Here is a 19802-nt window from a genome sequence, read left to right as displayed (position 1 = left end):
GAGGGAGGGAAGGAAGGAGGGAGGGAGGGAGGGAGGAAAAGCAGGGAAGAAGAGAAAGAAGAAAAGATGAGAGAAAATGGAGCAGGTGGAAGGGGAGTAGAAAATAGGACACCAGACAATAGTATGCCCAGAAGAAATGCATCTGTCCCTTAAAGATAAGGGAGAGAGAGAACAAAAGACAATAAATAAAACACTTGCTTAAGGAATAGGGCTCTGGTAAGTAGTGTGGGTTGTTTTAAAAAAGAACTGCAAGAAAATAACAACTACTTAAACTAGGTAAAGTCACTGCGTTCAGAAAATCAAAAGAGGTATCTTTTCCCCTGATCTCATTCTCTTATTCACTCCTCCTTAAAACTCTCTCCTGTGCTGGCTTTCCTGACACACCACAGGACCCGGCACTCTCCCCTATGCGCTGGCTCCCTTTGTTCTGACTTTCCTAACACCATCCATCCCCTCAACCTGCGTGCTCTCTCCAAATGTGTAGTCCTTAACCTTTCATTTGACACTTTTTTCCCCACAGTCAACCTCAAGAAACTCTTTGATCTTCATGCTCCAACAATCACTTCTTAATCTCTATTCTGACTTCCAATACATATTCCAACGTAATGTATCTGTAAAATTTTTCTCCTCTGCCCCGGAAGTATTTTCTCTCTCACCTGATTTGCCTCTTCTTGTTAGTTGTAAAATCATTCTATCACCAAGATTTTTCAATCTTTTTTCTTACTTCTTATTTACCCATCTTCCCTTTTTCTTCTACCCCCAATGTATTTTGGGACTTCGTTGTACCTTATACTTGAAATTACAATTATCTCCCTATCTCTAATCTCTTTTCTCCAAGCCATTTGGCATACTACAGCTACAGTAATCTTCCTAAACACACATCTGACCACATCCAAACTCAACAGCTTGGCATTCAAGTCATCTACCAGGGATCAAAAAGTCTTATGCTTATAGGGAGTAGGAAAGAATCAGAGTGGGCAAAATGCAGTGGGGGAGGGGCCTGTGGCAAACTGGAGATTATGTGACACTCAAATTCTACCATATAAGAACTACAAAGGCCAAAGAAAACATCTTACAGGTCACTAATTTGTGATTCCTATGGATCTACAATATGACCTCAACCAACCTTTTATATGCTCTTTCTCACTGCCAACCTACATGACTTGTGAGCTATACCAGAACATGGATATTTTCCTTTATATGCCTCAAGTCTTTGTCCACCATTCCTTTTTTCTAGCCCTCTCTAACTGAATTCTAATAGTGCTTCAAAGTCCAGGTCAACTTATACTTCTTCCAGGAAGATGACCTTAACCACTGCCTCCCCTAGCCTACAGCTCCCCTTCTGTGAGCCCCTGGACTAGTTTCCTTTTTTTCCCAAAATAGATTTTGTTTTTTTAGAGCAGTTTTAGGTTCACAGCAAAACTGAACGGAAAGTACACAGTATATGTCTCTCTCTCTCTGATAGTTCACCTAGCATAATGCCCTCAAGGTCGATCCATGTTGTTGCAAATAGCAGGATTTCCTCCTTTTTTATGGCTGAATAATGTTCCATTGTGTGTGTGTGTGTGTGTGTATATATATATACACACACACACCAAAACTTTATCCATTCATGCACTGATAGACACTTAAGTTGTTTCCATGTCTTGGCTATTGTAAAAAAGAAAATGCTGTAATGAACATGAATGTGCAGCTATCTCTTCACTATAGTGATTTCATTTCCTTCAGCTATATACCCAGAAGTGGAATTGCTGGATCATATGGTAGGTGTATTTTAATTTTGGGGGGGGAACCTCCATACTGTTTTCCATAGTGGCTACACCAATTTACATTCCCACAAAGAGTACACAAGGATTCTGTTTTCTCCACACCCCCACCAGCACTTGTTACCTCTTGTCTTTTTGATAATGACCATTCTAACAGGTGTGAGATGATATCTCATGGTAGTTTCGATTTGCATTTCCCTGATGATTAGTGATATTGCACACCTTTTCATGTACCTGTTGGCCACTGGAATATCTTCTTTGGAAAATGTATATTCAAGTCCTTCGCCCACTATTTAATCAAATTATTTGGTTTTCTGCTAAGTGAGTTGTTCCTTATATATTTTGGATATTAAAACCTTATCAGGTACGTGGTTTGCAAATATTTTCTCCCATACTGCAGGTTGCCTCTGACTCTGTTGATTATTTCCTATGCTGTGCAGAAGGCTTTTAGTTTGATGTAGTCCCACTTGCTTACTTTTACTTTTATTGCTGCAATTTTGATATCATATTCAAAAAATCATTGCAAAAAACAATGTCAAGAAGATTTTCTGTGTTTTCTTCTAGGAGTGTTATGGTTTCAGGTCTTACAATGAAGTCTTTAATCCACTTTGAGTTAATTTTTGTGAGTGGTGTAAGACAGGGGTCTAGTTTCATTCTTTTGTATGTGAATACACAGTTTTCCCAATACCATTTATTGAATGGACTATCCTTCTCTCCATTCAGTATTCTTGGCTCCCTTGTCAAATACTAGCTAACCGTATATGCATGGGTTTATTTCTGGACTCTCAATTCTGTTTCATTGGTCTATGTACTATGCTATTTTGATTACTATAGTTTTGTAATATAGTTTGATATCAAGAAGTGTGATCCCTCCATCTTTGTTCTTTCTTGGGATGATTTTGGCTGTCCATGGTCTTTGGTGGTTCCATATGAATCTCAGTATTGTTCTTTTCTATTTCTATAAAGAATGCCACTAGAATCTTGATAGAGATTACATTGAATATATAGATAGCTTTGGGTGGTATAGATATTTTTTAAAAATTGACTCTTCTAATCCATGAACACAAAATATCTTCCATTTATTTCTGTCTTCTTCAATTTATGTCATCAATGTCTTAGAGTTTTCAGTGCACAGATCTTTCATCTCCTTAGTGAAATTTATTCCTAAGATATTCTTGATGCTATTGTGAGATTGATTTATTTCTTTTTCTGATATTTTGTTGTTAGTGTACAGAAACACAACTGATTTTTGCATGTTGATCATGTATTCTGCAACTTTACTGAATTTGTTTACTAGTTCTAACAGTTTTTTGGAAGATGCTTTATGATTTTCTATATATAAGATCATGTCATCTGTAAACAGAGAGAATTTTACTTCTTCCTTTCCAGATTGGACGCCTTTTCTTTCTTTTTCTTGCCTGATTGCACTGGCTAGGACTTCCAGTACTAGGTTGAATAGTAGCGGTGAGAGTGGGCACCTTTTTCTTGTTCCTGATCTCAGAGGAAAAGCTGTCCACTTTTCACCATTGAGTATGATGTTAGCTGTGGGCTTATCATATATGGCCTTTAATATATTGAGGTCTGTTTCTTCTATCCCCAATTGATTGAGAGGTTTTATCATGAATGGATGTTGAATTCTGTTAAATGCTTTTCCTGCATCTATTGAGATGATGATATGATTTTTATCCTTCATTCTATTAATATGATGTACCTCATTTATGGATTTATATATGTTGAAACATCCTTGCATCCCAGTGGTGAATCCCATTCAGTCATGGTGTATGATCCTTTTAATGAACAGGTGAATTCAATTTGCTAGTTGTTCATGAATTTTGCATCTATATTCACCACATATATTGGCCTGTAGGTTTTTTTTTTCTTGTAGTGTCTTTATCAGGCTTTGGTATCAAAGTAATGCTGGCCTCATAAACTGAGTTTGGGTGTGTTCCCTCCTCTTCAATTTTTTGGAAGCATTTCAGAAGAATTGGTGTAAATTCTTTTTTAAATGTTCAGTAGAATTCACCAGTGAAGCCATCTGATTCTAGACTTTTCTGTGTTTAGAGGTTTTTCATTACTGCTTCAATCTCCTTGGTCATTACTGTTCTGTTCATATTTTCTATTTCTTCATGATTCAGTCTTGGTAGGTTGTATGTTACTAGGAATTTATCCATTTCTTCTAGGTTGTCCAGTTACTTGGTGTATAACTGTTCACAGTAGTCTCTCATGATCCTTTGTATTTTTGTAGCATCAGTTGTAATATCTCCTCTTTCATTTATAATTTTATGTATGTGAGTCTTCTCTTTTTTCCTTTGGTTAATCTAGCTAAAGGTTTGTGAAGTTTATCTTTTCAAAGAACCAAATCTTAGTTTTGTTAATCTTTTCTATTGTTTTTGTGTTTTATATTTCATTTATTTATGCTCTATATTTCCTTGCTTCTACCAACTTTTGGCTTATGTTTTATTCTTTATGTTTTTATTCGTTACACTTTGAGGTGTAAAGTTAGGTTGTTTATTTGAGATTTTTCTTTTTTTCTTGATATATGTGTTCATCCCTATAAATTTCTGTTAGAAGTGCTTTTATTCCATCCTATAAGCTTTGGTATGTTTTTTTCATTTGTCTCAAGATATTTTTTATATTTCCCTTTTTTCCTTCTTTGATCCATTAGTTGTTCAGAAGTGTGTTGTTTAATTTCCATGTATTTGTGCATTTTCCATCTTTCCTCCTGTATTGATTTCTAGTTCTATACCATTGTGGTCAGAAAAGAAACTTCATATGATTTCAATCTTCTTAAATATGCTAAGACTTTTTTGTTACCTATCATATGATTTATCCTGCAGGATGGTCCATGTGCACGTGAGAAGAATGTGTATTCTGCTGCTGTTGGATGGAATGTTCTGTATATGTCTGTTAGGTCCATTTGCTCTATAGTGTCATTCAGATCCACTGTTTTCTTATTGATTTTCTGTTTGGATGATCTATCCATTGTTGAAAGCATGAAATTAGAGCCCCCAACTATTATTTTATTACTCTCTATTTCTCCTTTTAGTTCTATTTGTATTTACTTTATATATTTAAGTGTTCCAATGTTAGGTACATAAATATTTACAATTGTTCTATCTTCTTGATGAATTGACCTCTTTACCATTATATAATGACCTTCTTTGTCCGTTTTGAGCATCTTTTTGCGTAGTCTATTTTGTCTCATATAACAGCTTCTGCTTTCTTTTCGTTACTACTTGCTTGAAAATCTTTTTCCAACCCTTCACTCTCAATCTATGTATGTCCTTAAAGCTAAAGTCAGTCTCTTATAGACAGCATACAGGTGGATGTTGTTTTCCTATCCATTCAGGCATTCTATGTCTTTTGATTGGAGAATTTAATCCATTTACCTTTAAAGTAATTATTGATAGGTATGGACTTGCTATTGTCTTTTGTTAACTGTTTCCTGACTGTTTTCTATATCCTTTGTTCCTTTCTCTATTGCTCTCATCCTTTGTGATTTGAATACCTTTTGTAGCAGTATGCCTTGACTCTTTTATCATAATCTTTCATGCATCTACTATAGGTTTTTCCTTTGTGGTTACCATGAGGCTTACATAAAAAATATCTGTAGCATCTTATTTTAAGCTGATAACAACTTAACTTTGATAGCATACAAAAACTTTAAAATTTTACTTTTCCTTCCCCTCACATTTTAGATTATTGATGATACAATTTACATCTTCCTTTTATACTGTGTATCTAATAACAGATTATTGTAGTTATGATTATTTTCAATACATTTGTTTTTTAAATGAGAGTTGTAAGTGAATTACACACCACCGTTACAATATTAGAGAATATGTTTTTGACTATGGATTTACCATTAGCAGTGAGTTTTACACATTCATATGTTTTTATAATTTAAATTAGCATCTTTTCATTTCATCTTAAAAAACACCCTTTAGCATTTCCTGTGCAGCAGGTCTAGCACTGATGAACTCTCAGCTTTTGTTAGTTTGAGAAAATTTTTATTTTTTCTTCATTTCTGAAGGACAGCTTTGCCAGGTAACGAAGTCATGGTTGACAGTATTTTTTCTTTCAGTGTTTTGAATATATCAGCTCACAATCTCCTTGTCTGCAATGTTTCTCTTGAAAAATCCTCTCATGGTTCTATAGACTTTCTCCACTTTTTCATTCTTTTTTCTTTTTACTTCTGTGACTGGCTAATTTCAAATGACCTACCTTCCAGTTCACTCATTCTTTCTTCTGCTCAATTGAGTGTGACGTTGAATCTCTCTATTGAATTCTTTGATCACTGTATTCTTTAGTTCTAGGATTTCTGTTTGGCTTCTTTTGAGGGTTACAATTTCTTTGTTGAACTTCTCATTTTGTTCATGCATTGTTTTCCCAATTTTGTTTAATTTTCTTTCTGTGTGTTCCTATAGTTCATTGAACTTCTCCTTTTTTTTTTTTTTTTTTTTTTTTGCTGAGGAAGATTCTAAGCCAACATCTGTTTCCAATCTTCCTCTTTTTGTGTGTGAGCTGCTGCCACAGCATGGCCAGTGACAGATGAGTGGTATAGGTCTGCACCTGGGAACTGAACTCAGGCTGCCAAAGTGGAGTGCACCAACCTTAACCACAAGGCCACTAGGGATAGCCCTCACTGAACTTCTTTAAGAGGATTATTATGAATTCTCTTTCAGAAAGTTCATAGATCTCCATTTCTTTAGGGTCAGTTATTGGAGCTTTATTAATTTTCTTTTGGTGGTGTCATTTTTACCTGATTCTTTGTGATTCTTGATTGCATTAGCATCTGCGCAACTGAGTAAGTGTTCTCCTCTTCTAGACTTTACATGTTAGCTTCAGCAGGGAAAGACCTTCACTTGGCAGCTCACCTTGGGGTACTAGGCAGGTAAGCTGGTAGTGTCTGTGGGCAGATGGGACTTGCTATTGGGGTCTCTAGTTTGGCAAGGCCATTGCTGGTTGTCTGAGGTCAGAGGGAGTGCTGCTGTTGGGGTCCTTTGTTGAGTGGCTGTGCTGGCTGGGCTCTGCATTCAAGCAGGGCCATGGGTGGACTCCCTGATGAGGCTAGGCTGCTGGCTGTGCTCCGCAATCAGGTAGGGCCACTAGCTGATTTCTGCAATCACCTCTGGTCAGGGAAGGTTGCAGACTGTGTGCCCTGGCAGGATGGTGCTACTTGTTGGACTCTGCAATTGGGCAGGGCTATTGGCTGGGCTCTGCAATTGCTCCTGGTCAGCTGGGGTCTCAGGCTGTGCAACTTGAGTGGATGGTGCTGCTGGCTGGACCATCTTCAGCTGGGGCTGCAGGCAGTGTTCTGTAATCAAGCGAGGCTACAGGCTCTGCCCTGATGTTAGGAAAGGCTACAGGCTGGGCTTTATGATCAGGTAGGCCGCTGGCTGAGCTCCACTCTTCGACCAGGCTCTCTAGTTGAGAGGAGCCTCCAACTGTATCCCATAGTTGGTTGGGGCTAGTGACGGTACTCTACGGTCAGGCATGGTTGCTATCCAGGCTCCCTCATCAGATGCAGGCTATGCTCCATGATTGGGTGGGGTACCTGGCTGGGCTCCCTGCCTGGGTGAGGCCTCAGGCTGTGTTCAGCAATCAGGTAGGGTCATAGGCTGTACTCTGTTGCTGGGCGGGGCTATAGTCTGGACTCTGTGGCTCACTGTTGGTGTAGGTTGGGCTCCAAGGCTTCCCAGGGTCACTATTCAGGCTCCCTGGTTATGTGAGGCCAGAGAGCATGCTCAACAGTTGGGCAGGGCTGCTTGCTTGGCTCCCTGCCCACGCAAGGCTGTAGGATGGGCTCCACAGCTGCCCAGGTTCTCTGCCCAGGCTTCCTGGACAGATGAGACTGGAGGCTATACCCAACAGTTCCAGGACTGCAAATTTGCTTCCCTGCCCAGGCAAGGGGGCAGAACAGGTTCCATGGCTGGTACAGCCCATTGACGGGGAACCCAAATCAGGCAGAACTGCCAGCTGAACTCCCTGGCTAGATGGGGCCACCAGTTTTGCTCTGGGATCTCTGCTCAGCCACTGCTTATAAGCAAGAAGGTGGTCTACCAAGATCTGAGTGCTGGTTGCTGTAAGTCCCATCCCCCTTCTCCATCTCTATCTGATCCCCAGTAGTCAAGGCCCACCGATTTCCCAAGTGATCTCCAAGAGGTAAGACCCAAGTGGGCCTTGCGGGAAGCATCCCACAATGCTGGGGGAGCTGGATGTCCATCTAGGGTTCTCTCTTCTCACTGTAGAAACTATAGGCCCAGGGGTTGCCTCTTGGTGTGGCACTGTGCCAGCCTGAGGAGGGGCAATGTGGTCAGAATGTACCTCCTCCTCTTACCCTTCTAAATTTGGTCCTTCTTGGTCTCTGTGGTCTAAAAGGGTGCTTTAGCCTCACCCTTGGGTCTGGGATTTTCATAATGGCATCTATTCTATGGATAGCTGTGAGGGGGACTTAAGTTGGGAACAACTTATGACTGCCATCTTGATTGGGAAACTTTTCTGTACTAGTTTCTAGCCTTTTTATATGTGCCATAAACCCTTTATCGCCAGCTACGGATCTCTTCTCAGAATAAAGTAAAATATATACGAATACAAAAGAAACCAATTATATTGAAATAGTTATCAACATATTTACAAAAATAAATTGTGATATAATGACAGATGTGCTTCTTGATTAAAGCATTAAAAAATAAGATCTAGTGGCAGCTTTAATAACTAGTGTAATTTTGCAGTAGCAATGACTGTAAACAATATTTCAAGATGTCTGCCACAAATTTAATGTGATATGAAAATATTTATTATTTCTATTAGTGACAAAGTTAGAGGTACTATTAATACTACTTTGGTCTGTTGCCTACACTGTTAACCAAATGAAATACTAAACATTAGTTAGAAGTTAAAGAAAATAAAGATGCAGTATTTTTCACATCGAACTTCAGGAGCCCCTGAATTCTTTCGATGGGTCCCCAAAAGGGGCTTTGAACACCTGGTTATCAACCTCTACTTTATACATATCTTTGCAAATTATTCTGTAGTAATATTATACTGTCTTCTACGTTAATCATCTTTTTTCTGCATATGCTTTGTAAATACGACCATAAACCCCCTACCAACATCAATTTACTCAGCATTTAAGAATCATATGCATGCACTAATGTTCTAAAACAGAACACACTTTTATTTTTCCCTTAGCGCTGAATCCCTTTTTTGAAACTAACAGTTTCACTTCTTCATCAATGTTCTATATGTAAGTGTGTCTGCAAATATTTCAATTTTACCACTGATATCCTAACAACACTTATTAGTCTTGGATGGTTCTCTCAATGGATCAAATTTAACTACACTGAAGCAGGCTTTCAAAGCTGAAATAATGACTCCAAGAGTCACCTAAATTTAGCGCACATTATTTGGAACTAACTCATAATTGCATATATTAAAAGCTCCTCAACAATCTCAGGATCTGGTGTACTTTTAAAATGTTTCTCTGTGTTCCTGTAAGTATTTTAGGACATTTCAACTTCTTCCGCAAAGAGAACTCAGTTTCTACCTTAAATTTAGATATTTTGAAATAAAGGAGACAATATTTTTATTAATAACCTTAAAATTTGGTCTTAATCTTCCTGATTAAATAAAAGTTTGGATTTTTTTTTGTTTTTTTTAGTAAGATATTTATCCTGACAAATAACTAAAATCTATTCATTGTCTGGCATGGAAGAGCCTATTGACCCATACTTGGAGAGATAATACTGGTGTTAATTGAAGTCTCTGGGAAGCAATGTGCCCTTAATTGTTTTTTGTTGTTTTTGTTGTTATGAGGAAGACAACCATGCCACATGAGCAACAAACTATGATTATGCACTGACGGAGTCTAGCACTGTAATCAAATGGAACTTACAACAAAGTTAATCTGATGATACATATTTAATGTTATGCATTATCCATGTGCTACATGGTAATTAGACATAAATGGTAAACGGCTCCTATGAATGGCAAACTGATGTTACTTTTGCATCACTGGCAAACGTTTCTGGGATGGGAGGGAGAAAGAGGCACTGGTGGTGATTCTAGTCTGTTCTCTTGCTGAGAGAGGCACTCTCCTTTGGGTGCTGGAAGATCAACCAATTGTTTCAAGCCGGGATTCTTCTTCCTTACCAGAAGATGCTCAGACATTTGATTTGTCTGGATGAATGCAATACTATCTTTATAACTCAGGTGAGTTACTCACCATTTGTCCCTTGTACCTAAGCAACACAAGTCCAATCATGCATACTATTAAATTATATGGTAAATTGTTTGCTCCAACAAGCAGAACTAAGAAAATGGGTTTTGACTGAGCAGGGTAAGGAATGAGAAGAAATTTTAGACTATCTGGCATTGAGAAGGAAACCAAGCTGGCTTGAAAAAAAGTCCTCAGTAGTCTGCTTTCAACAAAACGAAGGCACAAAATTGGTGGGGGAAAGGATGCAAGGGGTAAAACACAGAGATATGTGAAAAAGAGAAAGAGATAAAGGCTTAGAAAAGGAAGAGGAGGTCTAGAAAGAGGAAGAGATGAGACAGGCCCCAGTCAAGCCATCCACAGCAAACAGGGAACGCATGGAAGCATCGGGTACAAGATGCACAAAAGGAGCCTGGCAGGATGTACTCTTTGTGATTCTCCTTCACTCACCTTCCCAGAATACAATCCAAGATATAGCATAATAATGTGATTTCACCAGCAGTGGTTTTGACTATATAGTGGACAAGATTAAACCAGCAAATTCAAGAATTTAAACATAAGTTACTGCCATCTCCACATTGTAAGTGATTCATTCTTCCCAAATGGACAGTGCTCACCCAATTTAAAGACAGAAACATATATATATTGTTTATGCTACTAAATAAAGTGAAAGAGAAAAAAAAATCCCAGGTAATACATTTTTATATAGACATTTTAAAAGCTTATTGCATATTAGAGGAACATTCATAAGTGAGAGTCTTTTCCCATTTCTCACATTCTCTAAAAAGTTGAAAACACGACTTAAAAAATAATACATGGTTTTAACGTTACTGGCAAATAAATACCACGATAGCATTCTGCATATTTGTATTCTTTTTATTTATCAAGTCATGTGAAGGAAAAGCCACACAATTTTAATGGGTAAAATAAATGGCTACATCGATTAACTCTTCAAAATATGGTTCTATTTCACTATAATTTGATTATACAGAAAAGACTAAAAAGCTTCAATTATTGAGTAGGAGTCAGAAGTTTGTTTGCCTAATTGTACTTTAAAATTAAACTGTGTAATTGAAAAAAGGAGGAAGGACTAAATCACAGTTAGGCTTCATGCCTTGCTCATTCTGACGCAGGGGAGCAGAATTTGCCACCCCCAAATGGGTGCCCTTGGCTTGATTATTTTTAAGAACAAAAGACTCAGGAAGAAATTGTGACCTCCCCCCTAACTGCCTAAAAGACTTTAAGATAGAAGGCCTGTTCCAGGCAGGAGCTATCACCACAGATCACTCTAGCATAATATGAACTAGGTGTGGGAGACAGGGAGGAACCCAGCAAGTCCCATTTGATCAAAGTCCTCCCCATGTCCCATTGTCTCTGTAAGGCATGACAAACATTTGTTTACCAAATATTTGCTTTTCCATCTCCATGTGAATTGCCTCCCTCCCCTTTGAAGTCCCAAACCACTCCCCATAACATCCTCTTTTGTCTTCAGCTGAAGATATATTTATGGCGGTGGCTTTGGCCATTTTGGTGACACTCAGTTTTCCTAGGTTTCTCCCATGTACACATGTTATTAATACTTGTTTGATTTCCTCCTGTTATTCTGTCTCATGTCAATTTAATTCTAAGACCACCCAAAAGAACATAGAAGGGTAGAGGAATATTTCTTCCTCCCCTACACTGACTATTCTGTAAAAATATCATGGGACTAAGATGGGCAGGACAAATATGATCAGCTCTCCATTTCAGCTCAAGAGAACTCTGGACTTGATAGTTGCACAGAGAAAAACATTTTTTTTGACTTTCCCACAAGGGGATTCCTTATCCAAGTGTAACTCTTACTGAGATTAATACAGGTGTGTCATGATAATAAAGAACCTATATGAACTCATTAAACCTTAGTCCTATAGAAAATAAATATATCTATATTTAAAACATATACATGAGGTAAACTGTAATGCAAGCCTACACTAGAAAATGCAGGAAGTTCCATGGGGCTGGCCCTGTGGCAGAGTGGTTAAGTTCATCATGCTCCATTTCAGCAGCCTAGGTTCAAGGGTTCGGATCCCAGACGTGGATCCATACCACTCATCAGCCATCCTGTGGTGGTGACTCACATACAAAATAGAGAAAGACTGGCACAGATGTTAGCTCAGGGCTAATCTTCCTCAAACAAAAAAAGAGGAAGGTTGGCACTAGATGTTTAGCCCAGGGCGAATCTTACTCAGGAAAAAAAAAAGGAGGAACTTCCATACAGACATAGCCTGTTTAAGTGACAAACCCTGGTTCTCTGAGTTTTAGAGACAGTCAGAGGGAGATATGGCAAAATTACTTCAGCATAAACTACTCAGTCTTCTTAAAATCAAAACAAACTGCATGGCTCAAAAACAAACACACACAAAAACTACAATGACTACATCCTTCCATGAAAAAAATCTTTAGTTCTTCCTTCAAGAAATTAGACCGGACAGGGCTGGACATACCAGGAATTCTAATAATATGTTAGACCTTGTATAGTGCTTTATTGTACAAAGCACTTTATTTGGTTTCATCCTCACAGTGACCCTGTCATCTCAGATGAGGAGACAGATGTTTAGGAGGCTGAAATAGTTTGCCTAGAGGAAGCAGAATAAGAGAATAGAAAGAGCAATGGCTTTACAGTTATGATAGACCTTGTTCTGAATCCCAGCTCTGCTAATCTGCTACTTACCAGTGATGTGACATTGGGCAATCTTTCTAAACCTCAGTTTCTTTATCCATAAAATGGGGATAATAGTATTTATCTCATAGGAGTGTTAGAAGATTCAGTGAGATAAAATATATAAAGTGCTTGGCACAATGCCCAGCTATTTAGCCTCTTGGCCTCTCTGCTTTGACATCCATAAAATGGTAATAACACCGCCTACTTAACAGAGACATTGTGATGATGAAAGACATGCAACTTTATGTACAGAGAATGACAAGAAATATGTCTACATACGCATAAACTGAAATTTAAAAGGACGCAAATCTAATAAATGGCAGAAGCAAACCTGGAACCTAGGTCTTCTGTGTTGAGTCCTCTTACTATCAACACAGCTAGATACCTCTGATTCTATTATTCAGATAGAGGAGAACATTTTCTCACAACTCCATTGAGAAGACAGCAATCTAGAAATACCTGTGAAATGAATACTAGAGGGAAAATATGAAAGGTTACCTGAATTAAGGCCTCACTCAGCATGTCTTCATTAACCTCCAGAATAATGTTTTTTATATCTTCATATGGCATACGATATGATCCTAGGAAGATAGCTAAAATAAAAATTGATTTTATTAATAAAAATTGATTTTATTAAAGATAGGACAACATCAAATTTCTCAGGTCCTAATACATACTGGTTTCCCATTTCATAGACTCAAAATACGAAATTTCGATCACTAATATTAATTTACAGAGTTATGAACAAACAAAAGTAGTTTCCATTTGATTGACTACACTACTCATCTAGGCAAAAATGGCCTATTATCTCAGGCTCAAATGTTTATAGCTCATGCATATTTATATACAAAATAAAACTCCTACTAATAGCAATGATGACTACATGCATATGCATTTTAGATTGAGTGGGTACAAAATGACCCATGAAAAGTTAGAGATTTTATTTCAAGTTGGCCTTTTAATTCAACGTAGAATTTACTGTGGAAATTGTCAACACATCCAACACAGTACTTCTCAGGAATGACAACAAAGTAACCAAATACAAAAAAGTGCTATCTATCTACTTCGCTGTTCTCCCACATAAGAAAAAATTAAAGTGTCTCAGTCAGAAAGGTTCTCTGCATGCCTGCAGACATTCATGTGATGTACTATTTTATATGTATTATATATATACACATATTTATATATTATACAGTATTTTTTGTGTTGAATCACAATTTTCCTTGTCAACTTTTTATTAATTGGATATACGTCATACAGAAATAATTCAACAAATTATACCTAGAAAAGCTTACTCAGAAAGTATTTTTCAACAATACATGCCACTTGAACCCCCACTAAACACACTTCTCAAAGAACATTTGTGTGTTCTTATCACCAGAACATGAACGCATGTCTAAGATTTTTTTTTTCATGAAAAGGTCTATACAACTGTACTGCTATCTAAGGAAAATAAATCCTCACTGTCTAGGCAAATGATTACTTACTTAGATGTAAACACCAAATGAGACGTCCATAATCTAAATAAATAATGTTGACAAATAGCAGCAAGCAATTAAGATCATACTGTGTTTTTAAAAAAAAGTACTGCACATCCACTTTATAAAGAAAATGTACTGTCAGGTAAGCAATGTACACATTCACAACAGCTATTAGGAGCCTGTTTTTCTTTTTGCCTTTCTCTTTATTTAAATTTTTTTTTTGAGGAAGATTAGCCCTGAGCTAATATCTGCGGCCAATCCTCCTCTTTTTGCTGAGGAAGATTGGCCCTGATGTAACATCCGTGCCCATCTTCCTGTACTTTATATGTGGGATGCCTGCCCAGCATGGCTTGCCAACCGTTGCATAGTTCTGTACCTGAGATTCGAACTGATGAACCCTGGGCCACTGAGGGAGAAAGTGTGAACTCAACCGCTGCACCACTGGACTGGCTCCTCTTTCTTTTTCTTTTCTTTTTTTTTTTGGTTTTTTTGTGAGGAAGATTGGCCCTAAGCTAATATCTGTTGCCAATCTTCCTTTTTTTTTTTTGCTTGCAGAAGATTCTTGCTGAGCTAACATCTATGGCAATCTCCCTGTATTTTTTTGTATGTAGGATGCCACCACAGCATGGCTTGATGAGCAATGCGTAGGTCTGCACCTGGGATCTGAACCTGCGAACCCTGGGCCGGCGAATTGGAGTGTGCAATCTTAACCACTACGCCACCAGGCCGGCCCTGAGAACCTGTTTTTCTGACAGCAACATTCCTACCAACATGAGAATGATGAGTTGTTTATTTTAATCTGATTCCCTATAGCTCATTCCTTAACAAAGTAAACTCCCATGGCATTTCTTTGCATAATTAGAAATGCTTGATGTGTTGAAATTTCTCATGCATAGTGTTTTAGTATCCTCAGAATATAAACACAGCCTAGCGTGGAGACCAAAAAAAAAAAAAATGCTGAATTCAATACAGAGGAGAGAACACGTCAAAATAAAACTTAAAGCCGACTTAAATGAAGATGGGTTTAACTGTCCAGCTGCCTTAGCAAAAGCATATTTAAGGGCTGGCTGGTTTGTTAAAGGCTTTAAGGCTTACTAACCAGTTTTAAAGTGCATTGGTTAATTTAACTAGGTCACATCACAATTCCTTCAAATATAAAGGAATAGCAGTAAAAGGATTTGCCCAATGTGACTAGTTAATAGTCGAAAACCATCCCTCTCAGGCCTAGGCAGAAGGAAAACAAAGTAACATTCTTTTCAACTCTGCCTTATGTCTCACTGTGTCCTCTAACAATGCTTAATTATTAGTATTTTCAAAAATTTATTATTCGTAAGTTTCACCTGGCCTGACCAAGGCTAATGCTCTCCATTCTGGCCGAATGATAAAGAGGCACCCACATCATGTTTACACAGAATTTTAGACACTAAATATACCAGTTCAAAGAAGTTACGACTTTGTTCAAATACATTCCACAACCCCTCACTGACACTGTGGCCACCACCCCTTACACGTCAGATGTCACATACACAGATTCTGGGCCGTTTTGGGATCCAAAACTCTCAATTCTTTCACTTTCTTTTTTGTGGGTATGGTCTTCTTTTCTTCCGAAGCTTCTGTTTTCTTTTGAACTGAAAGAAAAATGTTGATCCATAAACAATAAAGGGATGACTCCAAATACACAGAATAACATTCGTAAGGCATATTAACTACATTAAAAAAGCTCATGCCAAAATCAATAAATGTGTTTATTTCATTAGTTGAAGGAAGAGGATAAACATAAAAATATAGACCTGTTTAGAGGTTTCCCTACAAATTAAATATCAGCACTTAAGCAGAAAAGATAAGCCAAATAGAATCGAAAATCAATTGCTTGCTTCTTACCCTAATGTGCCACATTAATTACTCCTTTACCAGGGACCTACAGCAGCACTGGAATTAAATACATAGGAAAATCTCCCTAATTTGGCCCAACTGAGGAAAAAGGCAGACATGCATTTATCCTAAAATATGCTAACATTTAGGCATATCTTTCAGCGAAATTGCTTTAAAGTAACTAACTGCTAAACAGGTTGTCATATAACAATTCCTGCTGAGACCCTTTGAAGAACAGATAGGAACCATTTGCAAGTTGCACGACAGTAGCACCCATTTGCATACATTATAATTAACCAACCTCAAAGACATGGTCTTCGAAGTAAGTTAGCTTTGTCTCTCTCAGCATTTTTTTAGTACTATTTGCTTTCTTAGAACAAAAGATTTATTTTTGCTGTATTCAGAAGGTGACTCTCCAGTTCAGAACAGTTACAATGACCTGAAACTGTGAGGCGTGGCAGTGCCAAGGAGTGGCTTTAGCCCCCCATAACCTTCATCAGCTCTCCCCCAAATACGCCATCCCCAAAACCAAAGTAAACTACAATGTGGCTGTCTGCTGCGAAAATGAAGCTTTATGGCAAATCCCTAAACCTCTCCTATACAGAAATTCTCCAGCTACCACTGGACTCATGTGTGGCAGTTTACTTCTTCTAATATAAAATCGGATTGTAGGTAATGGGACGATGAAAAAATATGAGAAAAGTAAAGCCAACATTTTTTTTTCAATCCAGTAGAGTCGTATGCTCTTACCCCCCAAACTCACACTGCTAAAATTCATCACTGAATCAATCATATGGCCATAGTCATGCTGATTCTTTATGACTTTCAAAAACATAATTTCATTTTGAGGCAATAATTATTTTTATTATTTTAATTTATCTGGTCTTTGTCAAGGAGATCACAAATAAGTAACTGATTTTCTTTAGAGGAAAAGCAACACGCAACCTCAGTATGCTTTTGGTGAGCTATGTGTTCACAGATGTTAGCACCTGTAAAACGTTCTAGACATGTTCTAGAGTGCATCAGAATGTTGCAAGTCCATTAAGACCTCCTTTGTTTTAATGGTGCAAAATATAGGGAAATCAAATGGACTTAGTACAAAAATAACAGATAAAATAAATTACCCGAATAACTACAGCCTTAACAGTTAGTTCTCAGCTTTATTGGTATGACCAATCTAAAGTGATGCAGAGTCTAAGAAGACTAGATAATAATTACACTTGAAAACCATGATCTTACAGGAGATGACAAGTACTTTGCCATGTTTATGCAACATAATAGAGTTATTGCTACTACTGGTAGGAAAGTGACTTTTAATATATTTCTTTTAAAATCATCACAAATGTTCCTCAAAGTGTCTTTCCTATGCAATAATCAGCATTTTAACTTATTCTAATTTTCCAGCCACTCAGCTTAAGACAACTCTATACAAAGAAATGAAAGTTCGAGTCATTCCCTTTGTCAATTTTAAAAAAAATTAGCTGAATCGTGTTGAAATTACTTCTAGAATCATTCAGACATTTTAACCTAGTCAAAGAAATAGTCAAGAAAACTGCTCAATATGCCTAAAACTCCACTAATGGAGGCTAGTTGATCAAGCACAAATAGAATGAAAATGCTGCAGTATGAAGGATATACTAAGATTTTTCTGCAAACTAACAGACTCTTGACTAACCCAGGCATACATAATGCTCATTTTGTATGGCTTCATATTTTTTATTTTTTTCATTAAAATATATTTCAAACTTTCCCATTTTCAAATGAACAAGTGGTTTAAAATTAAGATTAGATGTTTTAAATATCTAGAGTTCACAGTTTTGTTTTTTGAATCTTAACATATTTCCTTGTATTATGTAACTTGGCTTTATCCTGGGTTCAAGAAATGGTAAGAATTCCATGAGTGGGCACTGTTGTTTTGAGAATCACTAGAGGAAAGCTAGTTTAAAATAGCTCCTTAACTAGATAGGTTTTCAGAAACAATCATGTTCTTGCCATGATCAGTAGATATTGACCAGGGGCTATTATTGCCTTTGGCTTTCGTGTCTTTAATGATCACAACCACAAGCTTAGCTAAATAGAGAACTTGAAGAGGCAATATGAAACTTATCCAGATAGTATTAAAGGTTTCATATATTAAAAATTCCCTGCTTTCAATCATGACTACAAAATGCCACTTGTTATAATATGCTTTTACTCAATATATGTTTCTAATGCTTACAAAATTTAAATATTCTATAACTTGATTAATAAATGGGAAATTCCATAACGTGATTAAAACTTGAATAGAGATTTCTCCAGTGAAATGTATACATGGCCAACATGTCCATGAAAATATGCTCAACATCACTAATCATCAGGGAAATGCAAATCAAAACAACGAGATACCACCTCATACTTAATAGAATGGCTATTACCAAAAAGATAAAGATAAGTGTCGGCAAGCATATGGAGAAAAGAGAATCCTTGTATAGTGTTGGGAGGACGGTAAATTGATACAGCCATTAGGGAAAACAATTTGGAGGATTCTCAAAAAATTAAAAATAGAACTATTATATGATTCAGCAATCCCACTTCTGGGTATATATCCAAAAGAACTGAAATCAGAATCTCAAGGATATGTCTGAATCCTTACATTTCCTGCAGCATTATTTGCAACAGCCAAGATATGGAAACAATCTAGATGTCCATCAAAGAATGAAGGAATAAAGAAAATGTGGTATATACATACAATGGACTATTATTCAGCCCTAAAAAAAGAAGGAAATCCTGCCATATGCAACAATATGGATGAACCTGAAGGACATTAGGCTAAGTGAAAAAAGCAAGCCACAGAAGGACAAATACTGCATGATTCCACTCATATGAAGCATTTAAAATGTCAAATTCATAGAAACAAAGCACAGTTGCCAGGGGTTAAGGGGAGGGGAAATGGAGAGTTGCTTTTCAACGTGTATAAAGTTTCAGTTATACGAGATGAGTAAGTTCTAGAGATTTGCTATACAACATTGTGCCTATAGTTAACAATACTGTATTGTGCACTTTAAAATTTGTGAAGAGGGTAGATCTCACGTTAAATGTGCTTATAACAACAAAAAAATTAAATTAATTTAAAATTTAAATTATAGTGTTTCTATAATTATTTGAAATTACTTTGATGGGACCGAAGAGATTTTTAAACTTCAAGAATTGATTTTGTCACCAGTGGCTCTATGGTCCTCAGGTTCATAATGAGGCCTCCAGTCAAATGTGATCTCTCCCTGTGCAAATGAAAAACCATATAGCCACTGGGTTTCAGTCCGATGGATTAAATTAATTTGAGTGCTCAAACTGGCACTGCTAACCAAGCAAATAATAACAAAACATTATAAAATACTGTCTGTAGGAAGATAACAATGTAATAATATAGGCATTTGTATTATTATTAAAGATATGTTAACATCGAGATACTAATTATCTAAGATAAAATGCCCACTGAGTATTCTTATATTTCCTTTAATACATGGATTTTTACATGCAATTGTACTATAAATTTATTCCTTTACAACTGAGGGATGCTCATCAGCATAAATAAAGTAAACATGGCCATATTCTTTCCTCAATCTAATTTAGGCAATGTTCAGGAATCCCCGATTAATTCCTGCTATCCCAGTGGATACACAGAACATGTGAGAAGACGTCTGTAAAATGTAGCAAACATTAAGATATTATAAATGGGTAACAGTGAATGATTTACATAGTGATAAATAACCATAAATCATAGTAAA

At 37.0% G+C, this 19802-nt stretch overlaps 1 protein-coding gene across 4 annotated transcripts in view; it reads right to left on the bottom strand.

Moving 5' to 3' along the window:
- DIAPH2 (diaphanous related formin 2) overlaps window positions 1-19802 on the bottom strand; it is an 815896-nt gene that overhangs the window by 448205 nt on the left and 347889 nt on the right. For all 4 annotated transcript variants that reach the window (XM_070502007.1, XM_070502006.1, XM_070502008.1 and 1 more), the window contains 2 exons: window positions 15693-15794; window positions 13184-13278 (listed from right to left, as the gene is read on the bottom strand). In XM_070502007.1, coding sequence (XP_070358108.1) covers window positions 13184-13278; window positions 15693-15794 — 197 coding nt within the window. The remainder of the gene's footprint in view (window positions 1-13183; window positions 13279-15692; window positions 15795-19802) is intronic.

Source organism: Equus asinus, chromosome X, assembly GCF_041296235.1.
Source record: "Equus asinus isolate D_3611 breed Donkey chromosome X, EquAss-T2T_v2, whole genome shotgun sequence".
NCBI classification, from domain to species: Eukaryota; Metazoa; Chordata; class Mammalia; order Perissodactyla; family Equidae; genus Equus; species Equus asinus.
Note: the sequence above shows the minus strand (reverse complement) of the source record. Positions and strands in the feature narration are given on the sequence as shown.